The 12,671-nt window shown below is 36.3% G+C and overlaps 1 protein-coding gene and 1 long non-coding RNA gene across 2 annotated transcripts in view; one reads left to right on the plus strand and one right to left on the minus strand.

The window, feature by feature from the left end:
• The window catches only part of PLXNC1 (plexin C1), a 70,495-nt gene that overhangs the window by 10,808 nt on the left and 47,016 nt on the right, over positions 1-12,671 (plus strand). The window contains exons 2-6 of the mRNA XM_064419734.1: positions 147-269; positions 1,615-1,749; positions 3,780-3,880; positions 9,080-9,194; positions 10,190-10,334. Of these exons, the coding sequence (XP_064275804.1) occupies positions 147-269; positions 1,615-1,749; positions 3,780-3,880; positions 9,080-9,194; positions 10,190-10,334 (619 nt within the window). The remainder of the gene's footprint in view (positions 1-146; positions 270-1,614; positions 1,750-3,779; positions 3,881-9,079; positions 9,195-10,189; positions 10,335-12,671) is intronic.
• LOC135300368 (uncharacterized) lies at positions 4,876-7,682 on the minus strand. Its single transcript, XR_010362256.1, has 2 exons — positions 7,344-7,682; positions 4,876-5,072 (listed from the first exon to the last, which is right to left on the minus strand). It is a non-coding gene; the product is annotated as an uncharacterized LOC135300368 (long non-coding RNA).

Consider the following 12,671-nt stretch of genomic DNA (forward strand, 5'->3'; position numbering starts at 1 on the left):
GAAACTGTGTCAGAATTGGAATGTTACCCAAAGTATTGTCTAAAGTTGGTTCTCTGAGAATCTTTCCAAGTATTCTTCTTTTCCTCAAAGTTTTGGAGTATAGGTGAATGATTTTTTAATATGTTTTTCTTCTATCTGATTCTCAGGAGGCACGATCAATCAAGAAATTACCTACCTTGATTCACTCTGGATTAGTAGCTGTTTATGGCACAGTTGTTTTGAATCGTATAGTTCTCTTTTTGGGAACAGATGATGGACAGTTACTGAAGGTAAGCTGTGTGTGGCACTTCTTCCCTTCTCCACCAGCTGCTGTTGCATTCAAGTGGGTAAATATTTCCTGGTTTATTCAGTATATTATAAATAAATATGATCCCCTGCATCTCTGTTTTTCGTTTGTGAAATAACTGCTGTATGGTCATTTGGGGAGCAAGAGAACTTTCAAAAGCCCTTATATAGCCTGCTGAAATTCAAGTAAACATTTCATTAAAACCCTAATGCCCACAGTATTAATTTCTGAACTGTGGAGTTTTCAGTTATTCTGCCTTATTTCCTCCTTGCTTTGATTTTTCCAGCAGAAATATTGTTAGATTTTCGAAGGGTGTGTGTGTGTGTTTGTTGTCTGTTTGTCTGTGCGATGTCAAAAGCTGTCCATTAGAGAGAAGAGTCAAGATTCATTTTGCCTTAGCTTCTGAATAGTTGACCTATGCTAACTTAATCCATTGCTTTAAAGTGAAAGTCGTCTTATCTCATTATCAAATATTTCAACCATCCAGTCAAATGTCTTTTATGCTTTAATTTTTTTCTGGGTTTTGTGAAAATGTGCATTTCCTGCCTACACTGCAAAGGATGACTCTCATTCTTTGTCTTTATTAAGTAAACATTTGGAGAGGAATATAATAGAGATATTCAAAAGCTTTGTCCATTTTATTTCATTTTGTTTTTGATAATGAAAGATGAAATTTAAGTCTTCCATGTCTCCTTAACACAGTGGAGATAGTGAATGCATTTCTCTTGTTTAGTCATGAAAAACCAACATTGCTCTGCTTATTGACTTGCAAAATGAAGTTTCTGGGGTCTCTGGTTCTCTTGAATTCTGTGCAAAGGGTGGTGGAAAATAGTAAAGCTGGGCAAGGTAAGAAAAAGAAATATCATCACAGGTATACTTAGAGAAGCCACAAAGAAATTTGTTTAAATTCCTTTTTACTTTATGGGTGTCTGAATGTTAGTTTGTTTTCTGAAGACTAATATTTTCTTCTCCATTGATAGGAGTAAAAGGAGTGTAGATGTAATAGGTGTAATTTTGGGATACAGGCATTTCTTCCACATTCAGTTTCTAAATCAGTCAGTAACAGGCTTGGTGGAAGGCATATTTCATATGCTAAACCAGTGCCAAATTCAGTGCTAAATGTGTCTGGCATGGATTTTGTTGAAATTCTGTTCTTGTGGTCTTTTCCTTCAGCCTTCTTCAGTGTGAGAACCAGTGCAGTAAGTGAATTGAATCATGGCACAGTAATTCATCTCAGAAGCTTTGATGTAACTGAAATTAGGCTTTCATTTAAGATGTTGACTGATCAATAAAAGACCATGGGAATAATTCAATTACACATGTTTTAGGCTATTCTTAATGAGGATATGAAATCTAATTGCCCAGAGGTTTTATATGAAATTGAGGAAGAAACTTCCATTTTCCCCAAACTACGACTTGATCCAGTGAATAATAACTACATCTATCTGTCCTCTGCCAATAAGGTAAGTACAACATTTAATAAAATAATACATTCATATAAACTACTGCTTTAAGGATTTCTACTGCTTTATAAGTGAAGCATCAGTTTGTGTCAGAGTTAGATTTTAATAGGCAAACTGCAGTTACCAGCCTTCCATCTAATATCTGCTTATGTTGTCTAAGTTTGGACTGCACTCCTGCAGAGCTTGGAAGAGCTTCTGCTGTCATGGTGCTGCCCAGTGTTGCTATGATCCAGTAATACCCTTAATTCCTTGGTTATTTTATGCCATTCTGCCAAGAGAGTGTTTGTTTCTGTTTTTCTGGAGGCAGGAAAATGCAGATCATACAGAGCCAAGCTTAGAGGTAGCAAAAAACTTCTACACTCTTTGGAGACAAAGCAATCCCCATGTTGGTAGGTCAGGGTTTGCCAGTCAATTAAGGATTTTCTAAAGTGGAGAAATCGCTTCATTTGAGAGATGGCTTTGAAGCCTTAGTTCTGATGAAATCAGTGATAATGCTGTAATCAGTGATAAAATTCCCATTGTCTTCAGTTAGGCATAGACTTCAGAAGAACAAAACAAAAGCACAAAGAGAAGTGAGCGATGTGTGTGCATAGTGAGGCCAAGGAGTCCAGCAGTGGCTGCGAGCTGCTGCACGTGAGCAAACGCGTTGGAGCTGCGCGGCGAGCAGCTCCCCGGAGCCAGTGCAGTTGTTGCAGCACGTCTTGCAGCAGGGCTACTGAGCAGCAATCAGAGAATCCCTTTGTCTCGCCAGCAGTGGGAAAGATGGCTTTGAAAGCTTAGGGGCTTGCTGTCCATCTTAGCTGAACAGGATTTCACCCAGCACTTAATTACCGTCACTTAAAATAAAATCACTTTTCTGGCAGCGAACATAATGTTTTAGCCTGCTGTTAATAGAGCAGGGGTAAGTTGGTAGGAGAACCCCTGACAGGTATAAAACATCGATCACAAATATAGAAGGAATCAAAGTCTCAGTCAAAAGTATACGTAGATATTCAAAGTAAGACTTTAATTTTCTTTCGGTTTGATAAAAGACTAAGTTGTTATAGAGGAACAACAGCTTTTAGGAATAAATGCACTTCTCTGATCATCTTTTGGAGCTGAATTAAGGCTTCTACATTGTCTTCTTTAACTTGATAGTAACCTAAGATTATGACTGGATTCTGAATTATCTCACACACTTTCAGATAAATTGAATTTTACAATATATGTATGTAAAAACCAGTAAATATAATTTTGCAGGAAGCAGTGTATGCTTGTTTCTGTTGACAAAATATAGGAACTTCTAATTCTTGCAAATTTGTAAAATATGGTTTGAATTGGTTTTTCTTACTAAGTTCATTAATTCTCATTGTTATTAATCACATTATTTGTATCTGTATTCAGTATTTGTAATCAGCTTTCTCTTTTTCTTTTTCCTTTCCTTTTCTGAAAATGGCTGGCTAGGATATTCAAGCTGAATGTACAAGTATAGATACATACAACATAGCCACAATTATCTACATTTACTTACTGAAATGGCATTTTCATGCATGCTAAGCAGTTGCATGCGTTTGTTCCAGTGTGCACATGCAGTAACCTGACATGGTGATGCAAACACAGATGCATTTTGTTATGCGCATGCATTTTTGGATGCACCTTCATCAATCATTTAAATATCTCCATTCTGAGGAGAGGAAAATGGTGTTCTGCTAAGCAGAGCATTATTTGTAAAATATACCTCCTTTCTATTGTTATCTATAATTCACTATGCTGATCAGTCTTTCTTGCATTAATCTGCCCATGCTGGCCTTTGAGTAGTAGAACCAAATTGTTATTGTCAGAGGTGTTTCATTATCTGATGGCAAAATACAGTGTGTGCAAAATAGGCTGCATATTTCTATCCAAAGGTCTTCTGGCAGAGGGGAATCCATAAGGAGACTTCCCCAGAGGGATTGTGCTTGGTTGCTGTCAGATTTTTAATGGTAATCTTCAAGTTCCCTGTTTATGGAGGCTGTATTAATTCAATGTGTTATTGCACTCTTTGGTTTCAGGTGAGAAGAATACCAGTTGCAAATTGTGGTAGATTTGCTTCTGAGCAAGAATGCTTATCTGCAAAGGACCCCTACTGTGGGTGGTGTTCTTTCAATCAAAGGTATTTTTTAGTATTTTAGACTGTCATATAAAAGCAGAGCATTACTAGTCAGTGTACATTTTGACTGGCTTGGGGCTATTCAACATCAAAATTGTATCTACTGATTTTTGTGGAATCAGTCATAGCCATAAATGTGAGACACTTTCTTGTCATGTGAAAGGAAACTTTTGAAAGGCTTTGTAACTCTCAGATTTTTGAGATCTATCCATAAAATATATGTTGGGCTATGAATAATAAATAATTTTGCTTTTAGAAGAGATAGTTTTGTTTTCCAGACTGAGAGAGAAAATTGTATACTTGTGCTTGAAACATCTTAATAGCTGGAAGTGTCTTGTATGTGAGAACAAGAAAAGAGCACTTAGTTGTCTTCCGTACTGATAGTTTGGTTTTTTTTAAACCACTGACTTTGGTTTAGGCCAAAGGAGAATTTCTTTCTAAATACTTCATTCCCACATTTGAGTCATTAATTTCAACACTAACTTTGAAGCAGGTTTGAAATCTATTTTACATCTGGGGCCTGGACTGGACAAATTCCTGAGTTGTCAGGCCTAGTCTTAGCAATTGCAAGCAACCACATAATGTAAAACTAAAAACTTGCAAAGGACCATCCTAAATTTAAATAGGGTTTTTGTCCTTCCTGCCCTGGTTGTGCACCTTCCTGGCAGTCTCATTTTTTTCTGATAAAAATATGTCTTCTCATTTTCATCATGTGTATTTTTATGGATAGGTTATGGTTATTTGTTCTGGTGTTCACATCACCTTTGCCTAAATACGTTCCTCCCCACTCTCTCACACTCGCCTCTTCAATGTTTTTATGAAATCAGTCTCTCTCTCTCCCTCTCTCTCTCTCTCTCTCTTCATTTTGGTGTGCTGAAACATTGAACTTCACTAAGGTTCTCTCACTTGAGACACTCCTTTCTTACCTCCACTCCAGTAATCCTTCCATGAAATTCATGCATGCTTTTAAGATAAGGATGGCCAGGACTCTCAAAGTGTTCCAGAAGAGCTTTCAGCTGTGCCTTGCTGAGTATTGTTTAATCAGTCTGTCCAGGAAGCACCTTAGTGTGTTCTGGGATCACAAACGTCTTTTTCATGACAGCATCACACTGACGGGCCACAATCATCCATGATCAAATTATGCCCCCAGGTCCTTCTCTTTCTTTGTTGTCTTTCCAACTGATGAGTTTCCAGTCTGTAACACATATGGGTTGTGAGATTTTTATTGCTGTAGGTACATGTTCTTGTACTTTATGCTTTGAAATGTCATTCCATTTCAAGGTTATCCAAGTTTTGCTGTGTGATATTCTTATCTTCCTTTGCATGTTAATGTTCCCAACTCTGTATCATCAGCAGATGTCAACAGTGTAAACCTTCTTTTATGCCAATTTGCCAGTGATTAAAATCTTAAACTAAAGTGCCTATAAGATGGATTTTTGAGGAATTCCACTAGAAGCCGCTTCTAGAAAGTTAATACTACTCATTTTGGTTTGTTACCCATTTGGTGCTAGCGTGATTTTGCTGAAGATCTGCTGCTTTGTGTTTGCAAAGGTAGTTATTGGAAGAGAGTAGGTATTCATTCTGTAATGCGTTTTCTTCAAATTCTCTTTTGCTCCCTTGATAGAAGCTGTGTATGTGACAGTGCTAAGCTTTTCAGGCTTTTAATTGCCTTATAAAGAGATTGTGAATAACTCTTCTTACTCAGTAAATCCCCTGCTTATGAGGAGAATCATGAAAAGTTTCCGTTTGACTGAAACAGAAATAATTTACTCTTTTGGAGAAAAAAATAATTACTATAATACAAGTCCTGTTCAACACCCACATAATTTTTTACTGTTAAATACTTAATGTCATGAAATATTTGGCTTTGTGAAGAGACACCTCTTAGTGAAACTTTAGGAAAAGAGGAAGAAATTTTTAGCCAGTATTTTAGTCAAAGTCCATATGTGTCTACTAAAGCAATATATTCCATAATAATTTTGGGATCAATGATGTTTTCTACTTTTACAGGGAAATAAATTTTCTGTAAAATAAAATACATACTCCAGTTTTATATAAAATTTACTAGCAATGCTCATTCTTCATTTTAAGGACAGTGTGAATTAAAATCCAGTCCTTTAATGAAAAAATATGTGCATCTCATTGCAAGTGAAAACAAAATGAAACAAAATGTTTCCACTGTTCCTATTTCTACTCTTATCTTCCATAGGGACATATATTAATTCTCCTTTTCACTTGCAGTCATTAAAACCAGTTAGTTACAGCATTGTGTGATTTCTGCTGTTTATAGATTTTTTTTGTAGATGAATCAGATTTCCCTGAATTACACTGAAATACAATTCAAATTCAAAGGAATTGATGTTCAGTTCAAAGGTATTGATGTTTTACATGGATTTTCCCTATGGAAACAACACAATGTATTATCTAATATGACCAGAGTTACTTTTGCATGTAGTCAATGTGTGGGATGTCAGGGACTTCATTCAGGGGTTGGTACATTGGAGAAAGAAGGAAGCCTCAGCTTTCTCTGAAAGCATGTTCTCATTCCATGAGGAAATCAGTATGCTTTAGCAGGACAGAGAAGGCAAGTATGTTAGGATCTGTAGTTAACAAAGATTAGTGAAGCAGAGACTTAAGTAAATAAAAATCAACCAGTATGCATAAGTATTGTGTTATCATAGTGAAATAAGAGGAACACAGTTCCAGTTGTGTAGAGAAATCTTTAGTACTATAAAGAACTAGTTTGCTGTGGAATATTAAAAAAAAAATTGACTCTACTTCTCTCTGTATACATATCTAGGCATGTCTGAAATCTGATCCAAGGGTTTCATACTTTATACCTTCATATTTGTATATATAAGGTCCAGTTCACCCTACCAAGAAAGCCAGACTTACTTGTCTGAGTCTATGTTAATTTTCAGAATCCTGTGGTTCACAAATTATAATCTGTTATATTCGTTCACTTGCAATTAATATAAAAATTTTAAAAACAGAGGTATTACAGAATAATTTAATCATTAGGTGAGTGTAATTATTTTGCTCTTAGCCTTTCCAGGGCAATTTTGAGAATTTATGCTGAGGGGCATCAGATGTGACTGATTCCTATGAAAATGACTGTTCTCCACAGCACACTGTTAGAGTGTTAAAGGTCAGCTTTTAGAGCAACAAAAGATGCATTTTTCCCTCACCTAAAGGCAAGCATGACCCTGGATCCTGGGTGGCATTACTGATTTTGCTATTAAAACTCTCAGATTCTTAATTGCCAATGAAGGAAACAGGTCCCCTGCTTGTGTTCCTCAGGCAGTCTTAAGAAAGCAAGTAGCTTCTTCATGGGACAGTTGTAAATATTCAGTTTGAAAAACAGTTTTTTAATATTTCAATATGAGCATCACTGAAATGCATAGATTTATTTAGTGCCAAATACTGCAAGTGTGTTGCCTTGCATCTTTAGCATTATAATCCTCACCCTGTCAGAAACTGTGGAAGGTCTTTCTTTTGTCTTTCCTCGTTGCCAGTGTGAATTACCTGCCTGTATGTTTCTGAGAATGTGATTTATGCGCATCTGTTGATGACAGATCCTGTCTTCTGTGGCTCTAAAACTGTGTTGCTAATGAGCCTTTGTGATCTCAGTAGGGTGAAGAGAGATATAAATGAGACTGAAATTCTCCCTAGCTCAGGCAGTTTGAAATATGTGAGGCATATATAGTCCCAATTTATTACAATATCATTAGGAACTGAATGTATTCAGATGCAAAACCCCACCAGGTTCTTGTCCAGCAGAAGCTCAGTTTCCTGAGTTAGACCACAAAGGAAGTGACCTTGTGCTTAACTGCATTCCAGTTGACAACATCTTGATCTGCAGAGAAGATGACTTTATGGTTCCTAAGATTTGTGGGGTTATTTTGGGCATTTCAGAATGTGGTGGATATTTTTGTTGAATATGTTGTTCATTTTGGAGGGAAAACACATTGTCTGTGAAATATGTTTTTACAGTGAGCTCCTATTGAAAAAGGCCCATACTTTGCAACTGTGAACTCATTTTCATTTTGTAGCAAAGAAATGGTTCATGCCAGGCAGATGTCACTGTTCATAGGATTGAAACTATATATGCTTCTACATTTGGTAGAAAAGTGGAATTAAAACTATTAAATGTTACATTTATTTATAAATATTCAATCTTAGTATTAAAATATTAAGATATATTCAGTTAGCACTTACTTGTCTTCAATTGCTAACTGTATGAAATTACTTGGAGTTAATCTATAAATTGTTCATTCACTGTTGACAGCAGACAGCATTTTAAGGATTCACCTTTCAAACTCATTGACTGTCCATCTAATTTGTATGCCTATGTTGTCTTTTTCTTATAACATGTTTTTAGTATGTGTAATCTTTGTAGTACATATGTATTCCAGTGTTTCCTCATTCTTCCTTAATTTTTTGTTGCACAGTGTGTTTCCTACAATTTGGCATCTCTAACATTTGTATTTACTTTGAGCTATCTTAATTCTGAAATGAATTTTGTCCTTGAAGACAGAGAAATCTATTTTGAACCTTTTCAAATCCAGTGTTTTTATCCAAGTGCACTGACAAAAAAGGGAAGGATTACCATTCATATTAGTGGGTGACAAAGGAGATTAGGGAAGAGGATGCACCTCATCAACTATGCACATTCATAGTCTAGCTTTACATTTGAGCTTCACTCCTATCCCTTCTTATACCCTCTGGAGAGAACAAGCAGCTTCTATAGTGTGGTTCATTTCATTTTGGTGTGAATGTCTAAAACAGGGTAGGTGAATTGTACCCTAAAGAACCTATTTCTCCCCACAGAATGTGGAGGGGGGCTGGGGGCAGCCAGGGGATCAGATCTAGAGCTGTACAATGGAACAGTCAACAGGCGATGATGAATTCCATCCCGGGCTACCAATTCCACTGTTACTGGCCAGGCATCTCATATTTGCTAGAGTCCCATTGACTTAATGAAAACCCTCGAGCATATATCAATGCATTGTAATTAATTTTGATAAGCAGAAGATTTTACTGATTGTTTTCCCGAAGCTTTTTGCAGTTATAACCGTATTTCTGTAAAAAATCAATAGTTTTCCTGTAAAAAAAAATCAATAACTTTAAATAAGTTGAAGTACAGTGTCTGAAGTCAAAGGCACGATAAGGAGGCTAGTATAATTTTATGTATACTTTTAGGTGCACATTAAAAGAAAATTGTACACATTCAAACAGCATAAATGGTTGGTATAACATTTCACATGCACCTGATAAAGATCTGAAAATCCTGCTAAGTTTTCCTGCCAAATATCAGGTATGTACACCCAGCTTTATGTGTGTTTGTTTATTGTGACTTAAAATATGTAATGTTGTTGCTTATTGCAGCTTGTCTTCTTTTGTCACCACGTTCCATACATTAGTTCCTCTTACCCCAACAATTGGCAAATATCTTGGAAATCACAGAAAGCTCAATGTGTAAATTAGATAGATGTTCTCCTCCTCTCCTGTGGAACATATCTTGAAGCTACACTTCATGATGCTGAGTCAAAATTTCATTTACTATGCTAACATTGCTTGGAAATGTTTCCAATTGTATCACTGTATCAGCTATTGTAATATTTCCAGTAACTGTCTATCAAGTGCAGCATGGAAGTTCTGAGCTTTGTAGCAAGTTAGAAAACATTCACTGGGACGCATATGCTAACACAAATTCTTAAGTGCTGGATATTAGTCTTTACTCTGTATCTGTTCACAGCACACGCAGCCTTGAATATTTGATTATCAACTATTGTGACTGGCCACTTAATCTGCACGCTATTGTTTCTGATTTCCTGATTGAATACACTAATGTAATCATATTTGTAAAGCACTCCCAGCCAGAAACAAAGGATAATTCATTACAATACAGGTTCTGTTTCATAATTAAGTGCTCTTTGGTTATGGATACAAACGATCTCTCTCTGTGAAAATTCTTACTTAAATATTTTTAAAGGAATATAACAGCATATAACACAGCAATATTCTAATTTTAAACTCCAAAATTATTTAAGATTGCTTGCTAACTTACCATACAGATCCATTTTATTTCTGAAAGTAAGCAATGCTGTTACTTTCAGAACTCTTTCTGTATTGCTTCTTCAGTTGGGAGAGTCACTCTCCTTTGAGAGTTTACCTAGTGAATTGTTTGCTTTCACCACAAAAATTTTCATTTTGTGCATTTCATAGTTTGTTGTTTGCTGTAGAGACAAGGTGATGACTTAGCGAGTATAACAAAGCCCCCATTGTATTCTTGTTTTTATTGTTTTATAGGTTGTTGTGACCACAAATGTAAACAAAATCCTTACTTTCTGTATGATAAAAATTGTAACAACTGTTGAAATATTTTATGAAAACGTAGTGTTGAAAAATTCATCCTGTTTCTGCAATCTAACCACTCCGATGATAACTGATAACGGTATGTTTTACTGTTAAATGTATTTAATGCTTATTCATTGTCCTTTAATACTGGGGAGTACTGTATAAATAGAGACCTAATGAGGGTGAAAGTATGTAATGTTCTTTATTAAATGTCACTGAAGAAAAATAATTCATATTTTGTCAAGTGATGTGAGTATACTCACAATGTTCTTGGTGATTAAAGTTTTGTTAATATAGAATCCTTTGTAGTAATAGTACACATTACCCTGTGACTGGAAGCAGCTTCTTCAGTTGACCCTGTGGCAGTGCAGTGCCTCAGCATTAGAATATTTATTTACATGGTGCCATTAATAACTGTCTAAGGAAACTTAAGATAACTGCAATGACAATCAAGCTGGCTGGAGCAATGGAAGCAGTGTTGGTCTAGTGCTTTGCCTTGACAAATTAACCCATCTTAACTCTTCTCTAATCTGGAAACAGAATTTGTCTTTGCAAGAAACTGTACTAGCATAAATAAGAGGAGAATCTAATTATGAATGTCTGTACAATAAATAGTCGTAACATTTAATTAACTGTTTCAACCTAACTTAGACACTGTGAGAAAGTGATTGTGCAATGTAGAAGATTAGCAGAAAAATAGATGGTTCAGGGGCAATTTGGTGGGTGCATCCTTTTGACTGGATTTCATTCATCCTTCTGAATTATTGGTTGAATCATTTTGCAGTAATTCTTACACTGCTTTGTTCAGTGGTTCTCAGAGTTAGATACCTGAGCAGTTTGTATTGGATGTGTGATGCTTGTGATCTGGTTTGTGTATCTAATGGGCAGCTACAAGTTTTAGAATGAAGTCGTAAATTTCTGAATTGAGCTGTTCTTTAGGCTTTGGTCTCAAGGATCAGATCATAATCCTTCACAGTGGAGTCTTATTTGACTAATAGTAGGGCAATGTCCCCCTTGCATTTCTTCAAGACTCTGTATAGAAGCACAAAGCTTTTTTAACAGATTGGCCTTGTAACTTCTTGAAGTTGCTTATGTTAGAATGCAAGAGTTTTAATCTAAACTAAGGAACAGGTAGCAAACACAAGGATTCCTGCATGTTTTTAAGTGACTTGAAGAGGAAACAGAAAACAGACACATGCCTTGTCCCTATCTCTTCCTCAATAATATAGTCCAAAGGACATGGAATACTGTGCATCAATCTGATTCTCTTATAAAAGCCTTGGTATAGGAAGAGGAATGAAATTTACCAGGTATTTCCAAGGACCTGCTGTTCTGAAGAGCTCAGTGCTACAAAGAGCTCTCTGTCTCAGGGACTCTTGCCCCTGCAGAAGGTTCTTTGGAATGTTTGGATCTGAGTAGGCTGTATGATAAAAACTCCACCAGCATCACAAGCTCTTGTCCAGCATTGGGAATTGAGAAGGAAAGACTGTCACTAGAAAGTGACAGCTGGAGTGATACCCATGAGTATTTTGATCTATTAAGCTGTCTTTAGTAAACACCATTAGTGGATTTTTAATAGGGAAATGCTCTTTATTGACCCAGTCCAAAAGCCATGTTCTCTTGTAATTATGGAGTATATAGTTTGGTTCTCTGTCTTCACAGATTAAAGCTTTCTCCTAATTCCATTAGCAGGTTTTCAGAGAACGGTTGTTATGGAAGCCAGCTCACCTTGCCTATGCTTTGTGCCAAAAATGAGCCCTTTGGCAGTGTTAGCCAGACGGCTGTGAGGTTAGCTTGTGCCAGCCAGTATTTACTGCTAGTCACATGCTCCTGTGAGCTGAGATCTCTTAGTGGATAATTCAAGTGTGAAGTAACATTGTCTATTTGTGGTATCTCCTGTAAAGTGACCTCAGTTTCACAAGAGGATGCACTTGCAAAACTCCTTTAGGTATCATTTCCTGGAAAAACATTTTGAAAATACCTGCTACTCAGTGCAGTCTAATGCATTTTAAAAGGTCAGTGCAGACCATACAGAAAATAATAGGTTCCATTAATTTCAACACAGACAGAATCAGGAAAGCATATTTGACAGTGTTGTTTTTAAAGTATTTATACAAGCTTAAAAGTAAATACAAGCTCTGCCAGTAGGAGATAAATTCTTTACTATTACTTATTACTTCTAGTAAGATACTAAGAATATTTTGCTCTTCTTGTAGCTCATGGCCTGAGACCTTTCTCTTATTTTGATTTAGGCAATTGTGTATCAACACGTCAGATTTCTGCTGATAACTAGATTTCTGGAGATGCAAACAGGTGTTTGATGGAGGATTTCAGAATGCCTGTCTGTGCTCATCCACATCTTTAAGCAGAAAATTGCTGTTGAAGTCAGATTCTGCTATCCGTTTAGTAAGGAGTTTGATCCTATGAGTGGTCC

This window comes from Passer domesticus, chromosome 5, assembly GCF_036417665.1.
Source record: "Passer domesticus isolate bPasDom1 chromosome 5, bPasDom1.hap1, whole genome shotgun sequence".
Lineage (NCBI taxonomy): Eukaryota > Metazoa > Chordata > Aves > Passeriformes > Passeridae > Passer > Passer domesticus.